Raw genomic sequence first — 17432 nt, 5'->3', positions numbered from 1 at the left:
TAACTATTTGCTGCTTCTCTTTGGTTTCTGCTCTGGGAGAGTCAATTCAATATACATTTCTTCACCACAATAATCCACTTAGGATCAATACAGTCCAGGGTAAATCAACTAAAAACAAACTGTTTGACAATTTTATTATCAAAAAACTGTAGTTTGTTGCTTTCTAAACCTAATAAAAATAGATTTCAGATATGACAGCTTTTCTCAACCCACCGGTGGGCTGCTGATTTACTGCCAAATGGTTGGATTCAATTTAAAAAAAATTTTTGGTAATCTAAACACATATTTTTTATATCTAAATGTGCTCAAGAATTTCCATCAAGAATAACAAAACAGAGCAATTCAAACAAAGCACTTCAATGACGAGTTTGAATATCACCTCGCCATGTTAACTTCCGTAGACCATGATAGCTAAATGTTTTACTGGGAAGGAACTATGAGATGCAAATTGTAGTCATTGTAGTATTTATTGATTTAGGGCATTTTTGATTTAAGATTTTGTTAACATTTGGTCATCATTAGATTTAGTTTATTGTCCAGTACTGCTTGTTTAATTGGCTAAAGTATTTTTTATGTGATGGATAGCCTACAGTACTTCCAATACTTGCTGGAAGCTCTGGCTTCATGCCATGACTTAAGAAATATTCATATTTATTGGCATGACAGGAAAGCAACCAAGCTTTGTGTTCATTAGCCCGAAGGACAAATATGGGCTATATAGCAAATGAGCTGTTTAGTCAAAATGGGTTTTCACTCTAACAAAAAAAATATATGATGTTCACCCCTCGATCATTAATGAGAGCACACAGATACATGGTGTTTCTAAATGTTTAAGCATAAAGATTGTAAACTTTCAAATAAAAGAAAAGACTAATGCAGAGATAGGGAAAGACACACACACACACATATATACACAACCTTTCACTGCCATACCTCTTCCTGTTGCTGCAATTACCAGGTATTTTGAAAAGGGTAGAGCAATTTCATTATCCCCTGAAACCACATCTAACCCATCTGTGTGTGTGTGCGTGCGTGCAAACGCAGTGTTGTTAACTTCACTGTAACTCTTCAGTTGTCCAGACAGAAACCTTGCTGTTTCCACAGTGTCCACCTGGACTGAAACCAAACACTGAGATACAAAAAAGGGAAACAGAGCTAATGAGCAGAGGCAACTCTGCCCGCTTACCTGAGAGAGAAAGAGAGAAAGGACAAAGAAAGAAAGTATGAAAGAAAGAGGGCCTCCATAGTCAGAAAAAAAGAGTACTTACTGGATTTTCATGGCTTTTGACCCATTTTGTGCTTATTTTCCATCAAGCAAATGTCCTGTCCTGGTCATTGTTGAGCTGGATGCCTATCATTCGCCATGGTGACGCAGGCCAACAGATGTTCCAAATCAAAATAGAACTCACTAGAACAACAACTCCTGAGATGAAGAACCAAAACAACCAAGCGCCTATCTTTTTCATAAAAAATACTCCCTGAACATCAACAGGCAGCATTTTTAAATCTCTCAATCACTCAAGCACCAATCACCAGTATTATAAAAACACAAGAACCAACAGCAAGAGTACTTCCATATGTGCGGTATGTACAGCCCTCCAACCTGCACAATGAAAGAAAACCCATAAAAACACAGCAATGCAAAGCCGGAGGAGCAGCTTTCATTCTTTTTAATAGAGAGAAAGAAGAGTGTATGTGTGCGTGTCACCGACCTTTGCCCATCTCTGGCCAGTGCTCGTCTGTACAGCACTTCCAGCCGGTCCAGAGGCAGACCGAATGTTGCAGACGGCCGCCGGTGGTCATACGGGTGCTCCTGGCAGGAGTGTCTCCTCCACAGAGGAGGCAGTTGCAGCGTCCCAGAGAAACGCCGCCGCACCGCCTGGTGGACTGCAGGCAGAGACTCCTGACGACCCTGCACCGCGAGAGGAAGGAAGAGAGAACATACGTGTAAAAAACATCAGTGACATCGACGCAAAAGACAGCGAGACATTTTTATTTCATAACATCCTGCACAGTATGAATATAGTAGAAATGATATAGCTTCAATAATATAAGAATATAAACTACTTTGACAGTTTCCTAACTAAAACACAAAAATGCAATAAATCCTACCTGGTTATAATGTTTTTATTGGAATCTTTTTAGAGAGGTGTTTATTCAACATAATGATCATTTTGGAGGCTGCAGTCAGTTTGTAGTTCTGTTTAATTGCAATGCAATATACTGAGAGGTGTTTCTAATACTTTGCCAACCTGATTTATATCAATGAGACACACTAAATAGTAGAGCTGAGCTGAGAACTGATTACTGTGAGTTTTTTAGGACTAAAGGCCGTGTGTGAGCCTGTGTATTTCTCAGTTGCCACCGATGCCTCAAACAAGGGTAATAGAAAAGTGTTTTGTGTAATGCAGTGCAAGTTACTTGACTTTTATGAAGACAATGATGCAACTGCAAATGGCATACATCAAGCTCTGATGAACTGTCTGAAAAAGCAGGAACTGGATATTAGGCACATTCTCAGTTGATGCAGCAGATAATGCCACTGTGAGCTTTGGAAAACACCACCCTGTTCACCACTTATTGAGCAGTGCCAACAATCTCATTCTGGAAGCTAATTGCATACCTGCAAGCACGCCTGCGACCAGCTGTCAGTGGATATTGAGTCTGTTGTTGTAAAGATCTACATCATGTCATGTAAGGAAAAGACCGCTTGAATCAGTCAAAAGCAGCAAAAAAAATATCCATGGAATAATAGCAGTGGTGAGTCACGGGGCCTCTTTAGTCCTCTTTTGCTTTTGTTGGGTTTTTTTGCTCTAAAAGGTCCAAAGAGGGATTTCTTTGATCATTTATTGAGAGGTTTATTCACATAAGCTATCACAATGATACAAAATAATGATAAAGCTACATACTAAATGGAATATACACATTTGCCTTTCCAATTTAGTAATATGAATATACACTGCATATTTTCACGACATCATACCACACTGCCTTGGCACCATGCACCTCCCCCCCCCGTTATATTTTACAACATACTGCACAGTATATCATTATAGATGTGTTTGATACAATATAGACGCACAATGTACCCACCAAGTATGCTGTGCACTTCAAGTAAACAAATGACTCAGTATTCATTAATAAAACATTAGAGTTGAGACTTTAATGTCCCACTGAAATTATGAAATATCATCTAATTAGTTACAATTACCATATGTTTGCAAAGCATCGGTGTTGATGAACAAATATATTATCTACGACTTCTAGTTCAAATGAGAAGAGTCCTGCCATAACAAACTAAATCCTGGAATAATTTAGCTGTCTCAATTTTGAACAGTTTTAACAAATAACTCAATAATGAACTTACATGTATTTGTCCACGGACGTGTGGCATCGGCCCAATCGGCCCTGTGGGTATTGCCGGCGTAGCACAAACACTTTTCACATCTGACACTAAGCAAGTAGTTTGTTTGTCTCCTTCCCTGGTCATTAAATTGGCTGTTTTTGCATGTTCCCCTGCAAATCGATTTAATGTCCTTCGATGCACCCTAACTGCAGATTGCAGTGGGGAAAGACGGCAACTGGAGAGACAGCAACTTTGTCCGGTTGACAAACATCACTATGGCAAATCCAGTGTGAGTATGTGTGTGCGTGTGCGTGTATGTATATATGTATGTATGCATGTATGTGTGTGTAAACACTACATCACCAAGATGACTTCTCATTAAAAAGTGTCAAATAAGATTAAGGTGGCCCCAAAAATCCATGTTCATTTTGGCCCCAGCAGCTCAAAGCCTTTGTTTTTATGTCAGTAGTGCTTCAGTAGAGTGCGCAGGGCTGTTACCTGGTGAGAGGTGTTCAGAGAGAGGTGACAAATATTGATCTGCCATCAAGGAGCTGCAACCACCAGTCTAATTTCCCTGCTCGGTGCCGTTAGGCACCAAAAAAACAAACATGTGACAGGCCTGCCCTCCACCTCAAGCTACAATACACACCTGTCATCTCAGACAGTCTTTGTCTCTGTTGCTATTGGATATCAATACAACTTGGTCCTGTGGATAGAAAGATTTTGAAAGACATGGTTGTCTCTTAGGTTATTTTGTTCTAGTCAGTATAAACTAAGGATTTTAGCCTGTGTAATTAAAGCTACACAAACTTGGAGCTGATGCATCTAAAGGTTGTGTGCTTGAAAATAAGTCGTTCGTGCTACCTGTTCTGTGATATTGTTGGCAACCAAAAGGGTTTACATCCGTAAAATATTGTTTAGATATGGGAATAACGGCACACGTTTGTAAACAGTCTCTCCTGGAAAACATTCATAGTGTTGCGCTTAGTTGTTCACATGAAAAGTGATTGAAAAAGTTGTGTAAAGAATGTAAAAAATCAGAACAAGAAAGAGAAGAACAAACCCTGCTTACTTTCCCACGGCCACACAGCTAGCAAATTTCTGCGTGAAGTGGGTGTAAATGTCAAATTCTCGACATTCACATATAAATTGTCTAACCTATGTGACCTCAGTCTGGCAAGGTTTTTTTAGTGGTCCTTGAGTTAGGATTGTTTTGTCAGGAGCTGTTTCAAAAGCGAAGCTCATCTTTTAAGCCCACGTGGACAACAAAGCACTCACAATAATGGACAGTTTGAAGAGCCACACTTTCATGTGCGTCCATGTGATAAGAGCAAAAGCTCCAGAATAAAAATGGACCTTGAGTTGTGGCCAAGAATGAACTGTCAAGCTCATCAGCAAGTTGAACAGAGGCTCAAAAGTCCTTCTCAGCAACACTAGGTGACTGTGTTGCTTACTTTACTATCTTTCTGCTGCTATACTTCAAAGTCATTTTATTTAATCTAATCAAGTCATGCAAACCATTGTAAAACATGCAAACCAGGCAGTAATGCAATTTCTCTCTACCACAACCTTATTTTGGGATTATTACTTCCTTTTTTTGTGTGCTGGCGTCAGAGAGCTGAACACAGTTTTTCGTGTGGCTGAATTAACCAGTCAAATCTTCAGCAGTGGAAATTCACGTATTTATCTCAAGCATTTATCTGCTTTGTGTTAGTTTCAGTTTTAGTCTGACTTCAGATGGAGCTATATGAATACGGGGATGTTTCGATGCATGTTCACCATCTTCTTTTTCATCAAGCCAGCTATCTCCCTGTCTGAAGTCTTTGGTTTTTTACAACATTACAAGTCAAAAATCAGGCCTCTCTAATCATCTACAGAAACCAGGTCTCTTGTTTGCATGACATTAAAACAAAATCAGCTTTCTGGAGTATCAGACCGTAACCTGGTTGCGGGCACTTTGTTTTTTTAAACACCACCACTCTCTTCTCAACTAAACTTGTTGTGATACAGAAAGATCTTTCATTCTGGTTTTTATTTTTCTGACTCACTAACTTTATATTTTTGTCAGAACAAGGTCAGTGATACCATCACTACCGGATCAACATTAGTTTTCTCTGTATTGCAGCGCACTGCTGTCTCGCAAGCACCTCGACATTTTGCAGGTTTGACATTTTCACCCAACAACAACACAATATGACTTAAAGCGGCACCTTTCTATTTGCTTCAACATGTTGTTTTTGGTTGTTTCTTATCTGAGCGATAAATTCCTCCAGCCAATCAGCAGCAGAGAGGAAACAGCTGGTTGTCTTATCACCTGGCTGATCTCCTGCCACGCCACACACAGGAAGTGAGAATGAGATGGAGGCAGTAACGCCGGTGTGTGATCACAAGGGCCAGCAGGTGTCCTGCCACTAAAGAAACAATGATCTGATGGGACTTGTCCTCGCCACACTTCTCCATTATTCAAGAGTGTTTAAACGCTATGACTCACACTCTCTCCCAAAGTGCTTGTCGTATTTTTAGGACAGTGTGGCAGGAGACAGTTGGAATCAAACCCCAAACCTCAACTGCATTAGTGTTCAAGTCACGGACTAGTGGCTCATCGCAGCTCAGATGTTTCACATGCCAATAACATCAATACAACAAGAAAGCAACTACTAAAACTGAGATGGGGACAATTGTAGAAATGAAACTTGCTTAGCATAAACGTGTTAGCATTGTCATTGTGAGCATGCTAGCATGCTGACATTAGCAAGTAGCCTCACAATGCTGCTGGCATGGCTATTGTTAATATACTGTATGCACAACTGAACTAATATATTAAATACATCTGATAATTCCTGGTGTGCGATGGACTTTCTGTGTTTATAATGAAAATACTGTCCGCTGTTTCACAACTTAGTCACCAAGCTTAACAACTGACTACTAGTTTTAGATTTGGACATTTTTCAGCGCTTTGCAATTGGCAGATCTGTTTTAAATAGCTATGGAGGCCTTTTCCATTGCAAGGAAAGAATAGTAAAGGAAGATAAGGCCACAAACTGCTTACACAAAGAGTTGCAGGTATAACAAGTTCTTATCGCAGCAATATGTAAACCTTGATGGTCAGAAGTGTGCTTTATTGCTCCTGAAACCACACAGGTTGTATCAGTACAACAGTGATATCACTGTTGTACTGATACAACCTGGAGTACACTTCCACATCACTGCTGGAAGTCAAAAACAACAAGATGTGCACTAAGTAACTTTAAGGTATTAAGAAACATGAGATCAAGGTAATTACCTCCGTTCAATGCATCATCATGTGGAAACACAGTGCTGTCATTATCTCATCACAGTATGCACAGATATCAAATATATATTTTATATAAATGTGAAGCTAGCATACCAAGAGCCTCCGCTTGTAACATTTTCTTTCTGAGCTTGGACGGTTTGTTGTTTTTCTTCTATTTCTATTATGCTCTTTGTAATCCAAGTCCAACAGTAGAAGGTCTACATTCTGCTGCAGAAAATAACGTTTAGTTCAGTGGCAGCTTCTCTAGCAATAAATACAATTTCTCTCCATTACGATAGTTTGTTTTTTATTTTTCATCTTGGATTTATGATCTGATAAATCTTGCTCTCTGCTGATTCTGTCTCTCCGGCTTTTAATCAATTTTTTGTAAATGAGTTGATTAGCCTGTTGTGTAAATGTGTCAATTGCCCTCAGCTGCAATTAATTAAAGATCCTTGTGATTTGCCAGTAGCTGAAGCCTGCCTGCTCCCTACACGGTCGTTTTTCTGCTAGAATCAGGCGACTTTATCAACATAAAAAAGGAAAGATAGCACTGTGGAGGTTTAAAGTCCTCCGTAGTTATTAGTGTGTATCATGAGGGCTAACGGTGCAGCTCCGACATCTTGCTGCTGTGACCAACATGAAACCAAAATGCATCCAAAGTTTAACGCCAGAGGGATCCCACAATCACCTGCGCTCCTATCTGCCTTGCACAGCATATAGACACATATATTCCCATGCATAAAACACAGGTATACTACGCTTACAGATAAAGACATTGCATATTGCAGGTTCTGAGTGTTAACACCATGAGGATATAATCAAAGAGCCTTTCATGGACATCCTAAAAACCAATCAAAGCCGCTGCTGTTTTCTTAATTGGAAAAATGAATATTAATTCATCCTAATGGTGAGAGGAGCGTCGCTGGATATGCCTTCCCAATGAGCGAGTGATGCGTGATGTGTGAGCATATATAACAGCACACAAACAGAAGAAGTCTGTTCCTCTGGTACAGAACCGAAAACATTCACCTGTATGTATGACACCCGGGGTGCAAAGAGTATGATTAGCGTCGCTCCATAAATAGAGCCAGTCTCCAATCAACCTCTCTCTGTAGGCGTGTGTGTGCATGATTAACTCTGCGGGCAGACAGAAGCAGAATGTTTCATGGAAGATAGAAGTTCTGCTCTCAAAAACGTGTCTTCTAGAGCAGCCATGGGTAAAGCTGTGGGGGTTTAAGGTTACATGTGTCAGTTCAGTTTCCTAACCTTGTCTGTGATAGTAAATATAAAAGGCTGAGACAGAGTAACGTTGCTGCATCCAACCAGAAAACACCAGTCGGAAACAAAAAAATAAAGCATAATGGTTACTTTCTGCCAAGCATTTTATTATCCTTCCAATCTTAATTATATGATTGTATCATCAAGATTTTGATATTTTGTGGTCAATGTTCATCACATTTTTGATGCACTTCAGATGTGATGTTTGACCACTGCAAAGCGGAAAATCTGAAGTTATTGTCTTTTTTTTACAGCTAGATGAATGGTGCAATTTTGGCAATCATTTAACGAAAACATTTCTTTTCAAACCCGTCTGGAGGTTTTGGGGTTCACAGGGAGGGCATGCAGCATCAGTGAAAGAACATCCAAAGGCTTTATCCTGCTTCAGTAACATCTCAACTAATATTCTTATTTAAGCTATGAATTTTACAGCCAACGCGTGAAACACAAACTTTATAACAGCCTCCATTCAATAATTAAATTAGCGAATAATTATTGACCATTGATTTTGATGGAAACTCCTGTTGGTAATTTAACAGGAATTCAAACGTACTACTATAATATTTGGTACTTATATGGTAAAAGTTATTTAGGATTCAGATTACATTCATCATTACCAATATGCCCTTGAAAATGCATTTACCAATAAAATATTTTAAGCTTTATTCCGTGAAAGAAAATAATTAAAAGCCATTTTAAAATGCCTCTAACTTTTAAACAACAACTGACGAGACTCTGACTAGGTCATGATCAGACACGCCTTGTGAGTGTGCATGTGTATGTTTGTCCATGAGTCTTTATTAACAGCAAAGAAAGCCCTGAAGTAAAGATAAAACTTTTATGGCCGTGAGGTAATCAAAGTCCAAAGCCAGTCATCATTAGACAGAGAGACACGATGTGACGCACAGCAGAGTCAGACTGAGGTTCAAATGTTACGTAGGACTTTTCATAAGGCAGGTAGGAGGAGAGTGTGTGTGTGTGTGTGTGTGTGTGTGTGTGTAAGAGGGTAAGCCATGAACCTTATTTACCTCAAGCCAAGACATGGATGCTTGTTGTTTGTTGCAGCTGAAACAAAGAAAAAAAGAGAGGTGGTTTCATAATGACATTCATTACTCTTTGTAATCTAGTTACTACAAGTGGATCACCACAAAGTATTCTAATAAAACAATGACAAATCAATCGACTATCACATTTGCAGAGATTTCTGGCATTCAAAAGTAATTTTCCTGCCCAAACCATAATCACTTTAAACCTTTACTTTGGATTCATAAATCAAATGAATCACAAGACAAATAGAAAATAAGTAGCATTAGAAGTAAGAATGAAGGTCTCCAATACATATGAAGAAGAAAAACTAAACATTAATGAGATTCATGTGACTCATCAACACCACCTAGCACCATGTGCTCAGTGATGGCGGAAGGATCTATGAGTAGCCACGGGCATCACGAAGGCTAATGAGCCTCTCTCTCCAGCCAGAAAAAAAACATGATAAAGCACTTTTATTACATTGATGAGCTGATTTATTTATTTCACACACACAGAATGCTCAGTGCACAAGATGCAGTGGCAAAACAAAGTTTAACACAATAAACAGAAATCATTACAATAACTCGAGAGCAGGGACCGAACATGTTGTCTTGGCGTTCAACGCCAAATTAAAAAAGGATACTCATAAGCGCTTCATATGAGGGACAATAAATCATAAAATGGTAAATTGACAGCACTGGTATCGTGCTTCTGGTCTGAGATCAGTACAAAGTGGTTTAAAATAGCTTATATATTAAGGTTTGTGTCAACCATTAAGGTCTCTGAGGAACCTGGTGAGAGTTTATAATTCATTTTATAAATTTAATTTAATTTAATGTGTGTATGTGTGTGTCTATATATATCAATATTTATTTATTTACAAACAATATAATAATGTAACCAAATAAATAACATGCATCATTTTTGGTGTCAACTTTTTCTGGCAAAAGAGGGACTTGACCTCAGTTCTTCTAAAATCCTGGCTATGGCCCTACTCATGTTCTCACACACACACACACACTATTCACTCATCAAAAGGGATCTCATTACATAATTCCACTCTGGAGTCCAAATTTGACTTTATTGCCATTAGTAACCTACAGTAGCTCCAGGGGAACACGATGTGAGGAGTTGAAACACAGATTTGTCCGTTTTATCAGTTTCATTTCCTGCCGTTAAGTCAATGAAGGTCATGAATTATTAAACTTCCCTTTGGGCCATAATAGTCCATTCCCTTTTTATTTTTGTACAAATATAAAACACAACATGGAAACCTTCCACTACGCTTAGAATCCCAAACTGTCAACTATATCAAGTTATCAGACATTCATTGTAAAAGCGAAGCATCTCCAAATTTACAGTACTCTTCTTTCCAATGTCTTTTAATGTGTATACCAATAAATAGACATTTGCATCATTTCTCATCAGGCTGTATTGTGTGGCTAAATTTGGAGGACTTGTTGGAAAAATCCCACTTTCATTAAAATAATTATGATCAGTTTTGGTCAAAACTGTTTTTAAGAGATGTTGATTCAACTTCATGGTCTTTTTGGAGAATGTAGTTATGGTGGTTTTATACTGAAATGTGTGTCTAATGTTTGTCTACGTCCATTTACATCAATGAGGACTGTTTTCATTTAATTGAACTCTACTGAGACGAGGCTGTAGACTAAAAACATGCTAATTAATAGGTGTGAACTGTGAAAATAGAAAACAGGCTTGTGTACCTGTACACAATATATCTTATTCTACATTACCTTTGTCAGATTTATAAAACAGACCCATACATACATTCAACTTTGGGAGTAAGGGGGCATATTTCTGCCTTTCTGTGCCTGACTTCTTGTCTCAGACTTGTGATATCTTCAAATGACTTGGTTCCCCAAATCTAAAGCCATTTTTTAGTTCCTACCTACCTTGGCTCCCTCCCAAACAAAAATATTATTGAGTTCCCTTTTTGCATTCTGTGACCTTACTTCCATCGGCAGCTGCTAAAGCCTTCCGTCTCAAAGTGTATTGGCAGGTTTATTCGTTTTTATCAAAGGCGGTGTCACATTGTTGTTATTTCCTTGACAAACATAGATGTCTTTGCTACTCATCACTCTCCTGCTGCTGCTTTAAGAAAACACGCATGTCTCTATGAAAAAGCCAACAGTATACAGGAGCCGCTGTTTACATTCTGGAAGCAGATCCCAGCCTGCACATTCAAGGTTTCTCATATTTGAAATGTGGAATTACCCATTTAATGTAAAAAAGGATGTGTTGTTTACATGCACAATCTTATTAAAGTGACAGGAAAGTACAGAGGCAGTATGTGACAGACAAACTGCTTTCGGGCCACAACAACGTCATAGAGACTTCTCTACATCTACACAGTTTCAAGTTATAGTATATCCAAGATTCATAAGCTTCAGAGCTTCACTGTCTGGCCTTATAAGCACAATTTTACCTCCACCAAGGACATGTTGTGTTAATTTACAGATTGCAATTAAGCCCAGTATGAGATTCTTGTTAGAGATATAAACGCAGATCCAGGTTTTTGGTCAATTTTTGGGAAATATTTTGCTATTTTGTCAAACATGTTTCTCATTATTATCTATCCCTCCATTTATGATAACATCTATCCATCTATAAATAATAAAATCAATGATGACTGAATTCCACTTAACTGCTTGTTAGTTCCCAGTATTGGGCATGCTGGCTCACTGTCATGGTTTAGTGGGACAAGAGCCATTGTTAATGGTGTTAAAAGAAAAACTGAGCTTCTCCTACTTTGGAGTTGTGAAGTCCGAGAGACTGAGTGTTTTTTTCCGTGTTGTATTCCCAATTCAAAATGAACTTTTAACGATATGTTACAATCACATAGGTTTATGTTATGGCCACTCGTTTTTAATTATTCCCATTTTGCTTCTGACGAGTCATGTTTTGACGGTCAGTTTGGCGGACGGGTCTGAATACTACAATGTTGTGAGTCTCGGTCACTGTTGCTATGGAAAAGAGGCCAGTCAGAGGCGCGAATCAGTGCGGTAGCACATTTAAAGCACTTCATTGTTCAACTTGTGCACAGAACAGCTGCCATAGTTGCAGAATAAATCCTAAATTAAATGTATTTAAGCTGCAGATTGTGTTTTCAGTTTTCTGAACACTGTTATCTTTGGCTTCTGCGTCCCAATAGCAGCGTACGAAACAGTAGTTTAAAGCTCTGTGATGGAATTTCTTGCCAAAATGAGTCATAGTTAAATTCAAGGTCTACCATCAACTTCTTATAAAAGAACCACATATATTAGTTGTTAATCTTTTGGACTGATGATTCAACCTGGATAGTGTCGTGCCGATACCAGTCAAAGCAATACTCCAACTGTGAGTCACGTAACTTTGTGTATGGGACAAATTAATGGGACTTTCACTTCAAAAAATAGCACTGCCCACTTCGCAACTCTATGACAAGTCAAAATGTCTGCTGTGAAAAAGGCCTACTATTTAAATGTCAGATTTAGAGAGAGCTTTCTAACATGAATCCTTCCTCATTTTTAAGTCTTTTGAAACCAGCTGTATTTCTTTGTAAATGTATTTTGCCTCCTTTGCTTTCAGGCGCTAGTGGACCAGGAAACCCTCTGGCCCCTTTAATCTCCACTACAGTCTGCAGACCTTTTTTTGATGGTTTTCTCAGTGTCAAGATGCCTTTTGGCAGCGTCAGCTACAGTGCAGCTACATTTGATACATTACGGTCAGTTTCTTTGTCAGGCAACCTTTCACTTCACAGAGTAATGACAGCCTCCTCTTTGTCCTGAGGATGAAGAGTTGCTTTGGAGTGTTCCACCAAGGAGCCATCATTAATGTAGTCAGGGATTTTTCTGCAATCACAACTTATAACATCTATTTAAGGGCCAAATTGGTAAGCTCTCAGATACTAAAGAGTCTCCTAATTAGTGCTTCATTGAAGGCAGGCGCATTAGGAAGGTCAACCAATTCAGCCTTTATGATAAACATGCAAACAGAATCCAGTTGAAAGGGAAATATACAAGATGTTGTCTGCTATAGCTGTTTAGTCATACAAATCTGGCTTATTTTCTGGGTTTTGATTCTCTGTTCACTAAGGTGTGTTCAGTACTAATATGTCACATTATAGATCAGTGACTCTAAAAGGGAAAATGCTTGTGATTTAACCATTTTTAAAACAATGACTGGCAGCATGATATATTACACAGAGGATAACCTCCTGGCACAGCAGTCTGTAATGATTAACCATCTCAACAGTGGTGTGCTTGTCTTAAATTCTACAATCAACCATCATAAAGTTAACACCCAAGGCGTCTTGTGATGCCGCCGTTGTTGTGGTGACGCATGTCAGATGTAAGCTGATAAGGACCGCTAATAGTCTGAGCAACGTTCAAGAGCGTCACTACGAAACCAGATATCTACAGAGGAAAAATGTGATTCACAACATTCACCTCATCCCACACACTACTATGGATTATTATTGTATTATCATATTAATTTGATCAATTACCATCATTATTATAGATATTCACCTCTTCAGTACCTTTTTAATCCCCTGAGACTCGATAGTGTCTTTCAGAGTCCGTAGCTGCCTCAGTTTTGAAGCTAGAGTTTAGATATTATCTCACGCTAGCTTGTTGGGAAGAGGGCTAGATAACGCTCAAACATTCTGAATGGACATTCAGAGGACATGTGCTTCTCCTCGGTATATTGACAATAAGGGGGTTTCTGAGCAGTTTCCAGAACAGATGCTTTCGACATCCAATCCCCAAAAAATGGACATCTTACAGAAATCTCCAAATGTCAAACATTTTTGATACAAAATCACAACATGACTCTTTCTATGGTGTTCAACAAGGTCTTGGTGTCGTAATGTGGTCATTTTGGAGGGATTTTTGATAGTTTTTATCAATTCTCGAGTGGTATAGTATTGTTAAATTTAGCACCAAATGTGTGTAACAGACGGGAAATGGTATCAACAGCGAAATTGAGCCTTATGAGACAAAATATAGCATGGGGATGGCCATCATATTCTTCCATAATAATTTTCTAACCCCTTTTACACTGTCACAATTTAATATAATTAATTAATTAATTAGTCATTTGTATTTCTGATTTATAACAACTTCACACACACTGCTGAGCTGCATTTCAAATTAATCTCCAGGTTCCCAGCTTTCAAATGATATATACATCCACACATTTAAAAATAGAAATTTCACTAAACACAAAAAATACTGCTGCTGTGACAAACTTCAAAACTGACAAACGAAGTCTTTTCAGTCACCTACCAATAAAAGCCCAGGGCTTATCTTTTGCTTCTTCAGTGATTTCTGAGGAAGCAAAAAGACAAATGCTCTTTTGCTCTCAAACAACCAGTGAGTCATGCAGACAGACAAAAGGAGATTTGGGCATGGGCTCTGCAAATGTCAACAGATAAAACAGCCTCAGATGGTGATGGATGATAAGAGCAGGAGGAGGCGGCTCTGTGCTGGAGCAGCACGACATCTAATGGGCACAAACAGTACGGTCATGCCTGGTTTTCTGTGTTTATTGTTGAATTGATGACACTGAAGGATTCCCAAAGGTTCCCACGTCACAGAAACAGGTCTGACAGAACGGTTTTAAGCTCTGTGCAAAATTACACAACTGCTCTGTAAGTGTGAAGAAAGCAGGTGCAGTGAAAAACAGTCAGTCAGTCTTAGTCACTGCATAACTTTCAGGTTGAAACTGGTCTGATGTCTGATAATGCCTCAAACATCTGAAAGGGAACGCCAAAAAAAAGGCAAGGATCCCTGACCTCTTCAACGGCAGACATTTAAAAAAAGAGATGAGCAATTAAAAATAAATATTATAAACTTAATTTAAGAAAAGTTCAAGCAAACAGAAATCAAACTTTCCTCTCCTCTTATTTTTCCTCATGTGGCTGGTTTGAATCCACAGGCTGACTTGAGCAAAGCACTAAACAAAAGGACCATACAGTACTTTGATAGCAGTTAAAAAAAAACAAGTATATGCAATATTTAGATTAAATCAATAAAACGTGTCAAATAAAGAAGGTTAAAATGAATGTATCTCAACCAGAGGATGAATAAGAATAAACACAAGTGAAGAGACAAAGAGTATTCTTGTCACCTTCCCGTTCTGTAAATGTGTGTGAGAGATATAATAAAAAAGAAAATGATGTAAGTTTCAAACAGCAAGAGAGACTCTGTATGTGTGTGTGTGTGTGTGTTTGTGTGTGTGCGTGTGTTATAGAGGCAGAATGAAGGAAGCAGATATGGAGGAAGGAAGGAGATAAAGACAGAAGGAGGGATGCATAAATATTTTGGGGAAATACATTCCATGTTGGTTTGCTCATGAAGCTGAATTATTCCAACTGTTCGACAGACACAGTCCATGCTTACAGAACATTACAATACAACCCAACACAACTGTGACTGGGAACTACGAGGCCTACCACTGAATATATGCTCCACAGATCTCATTATCACACCATAGAGGTACATAAATAGACAAACGCACAAAGAAATAGTTCATGTTTTTGCAGGAATATCATTGGAATATTAAAGAAAATAGACTGTAAAGCAATACAAACACACTATTAAATATAATGAATGTATTATAGGATGAGATAATGAGAGAATACATTCATTAATATCATATAAGTCTATAATCACTCAAAGGTTCAACAGACACGTCTTATGTCCCTATAGGGATACTACAAGAAGATAGTACAAGACTCACAGTCAAATCCGTGATTTTTCAGAATCTTCGTTTCCGAAGTGCAAACTGTAAATCATTCAACTACTTTAACTACTTTTTCCTTGAAAACAAGTGTATATTGAAGTACCCGCTGCCTCTCTGACCAATTCTACCATCATATCACAGTTTTGAAGTTTAATGTAGTAAAGATTAATCCACTCACCGCAACGACCGGCCGTGTTTTCTCGCGGCGTTTTGCTTGCAGGTAAATGCCAAAGGACCTGAGGTGTCGGTCAGGTTATGCTGCAGCGGTCATCCCTCTTTTCCATTTTTATTGCAGCAGTTTAGTTAGTTAGACTTCAAACTCTGCAACATGCAGCGCTGCGTGCTCTGCCGTGACTGTGACGTCGACGCCCCGGAGCACATGACAGGAAGTGTAGCAGCCGAACGTAAACAACTTTGCTAGACTAACCACGAGGTCTGCTGTGGTGGCTTCTAGCCATTGCACTGGCCTCAAAATGCAGAATGAGCGTATATAATTGGGAGAGGAACATTTTAATGTTTTTAAGTTATATGTTAAATTATGCATTTAACCAGAAGTCTATTTATTTACATCATCTCTTTTTACAGGAGGGATTTGGCAACATTGGCAGATTAAAGATATAGATAGACTTTACAATTGAAAGTGGGTAATAAAAGAAATATTTTTAAAAAAATAGAACAATTAAAAAAAGATGTTTCTGCCAGTGTCAGTCTTCAGGTCTTATGTGGAATAATGTCCAGTCCGTCCAGTAGGCTATGCCAACATCTAATCTCTGCTTTTGTGTCTAATTTAATCAAATGGACTGAAGCTCCCTCACACTCACAGATGTTACTCAGATGTCTGTTAATCAGATTAAAGATATCAGGCAAAAAACGTTGGGCCAGTATAAGTCAGACGTCGTCTACTTCTACTTTCTTTTTTTGTGTGGAGAAGTGTCTCAGCAGTTTTACTTACAGACGATATCACTTTCAGACTACCTTTATCTGTGGAGTCTGTATCATCTCTCTCGAGAAACTTGAATTGATGTTGAAGTGTGGTTGAAAAGACGAATGGCAGGGTGCTATGTGGTTCTGAGTCAGGGATTACAACAGCCAGTGATATTGAAAAGCAAAAAACTGCAATGTGTTTTTTGGAATATTGCTTTTATTTCATTGAAAAGAATCCAGACTATGTGCTTTACATCTGTCTGACAGCAAGTGTGTGTAATGCACATGGAAGAGGCAGGGTTATATAATGATGATCCCATTTCAAATACACTTTTAACATTGGAAATACATTTTCCTGTGCACTATTAAAGATACGAATCCCTAAATCATCATGGACACTTAAAATGTAGTTGCTGTATTCGTATAATGTAATTTGTTACATGTAAGAGTGCAATTATGAATCGAAGGTGCTTACGAAGATATACATCTACAGAAAAGAAGGAGGAAGAGTTATTGCAATGGTTGACTCAGCTTCACCAGAATTAAAAGCAGCAAACAAGAAGGTCAGAGGTCAAAGATGAGGCATAAATACTCCCCTGTCATTGACAAAAGTGCTTTGTAAAGTAATAAGAGCTTGAGAGAAAATCATAAACATGTTTTTTTGTTGTGTGGACAAGTGTTTTTTTTCTATCCAGAATGATCAGAGTTGTACGGCAGATGGACTCCTCCTGCATTTCAGCGTCTGATGAAGTGTCCTCTGTCATTTTGAGTGCTTGGCGAACGGAGAAGCCTCGTTCACGTTGCTCTGGCGAGATGAAAGGAAACAGC

At 38.6% G+C, this 17432-nt stretch overlaps 1 protein-coding gene across 1 annotated transcript in view; it reads right to left on the bottom strand.

Annotated features, from left to right (window-relative positions):
* The window catches only part of LOC116390207 (cAMP-specific 3',5'-cyclic phosphodiesterase 4D), an 86805-nt gene extending 70787 nt beyond the window's left edge, over nt 1-16018 (bottom strand). Inside the window, exons 1-3 of the mRNA XM_031859616.1 lie at nt 15859-16018; nt 8930-8966; nt 1713-1912 (exon numbers count right to left, since the gene is read on the bottom strand). Of these exons, the coding sequence (XP_031715476.1) occupies nt 1713-1912; nt 8930-8944 (215 nt within the window). The 5' untranslated portion in view covers nt 8945-8966; nt 15859-16018. The remainder of the gene's footprint in view (nt 1-1712; nt 1913-8929; nt 8967-15858) is intronic.
* Nucleotides 16019-17432: the final 1414 nt, after the last annotated feature.

This window comes from Anarrhichthys ocellatus, unplaced genomic scaffold (genome assembly GCF_004355925.1).
Source record: "Anarrhichthys ocellatus isolate YVR2014 unplaced genomic scaffold, GSC_Weel_1.0 scaffold22, whole genome shotgun sequence".
In the NCBI taxonomy this organism is placed as follows: Eukaryota; Metazoa; Chordata; class Actinopteri; order Perciformes; family Anarhichadidae; genus Anarrhichthys; species Anarrhichthys ocellatus.
Note: the sequence above shows the minus strand (reverse complement) of the source record. Positions and strands in the feature narration are given on the sequence as shown.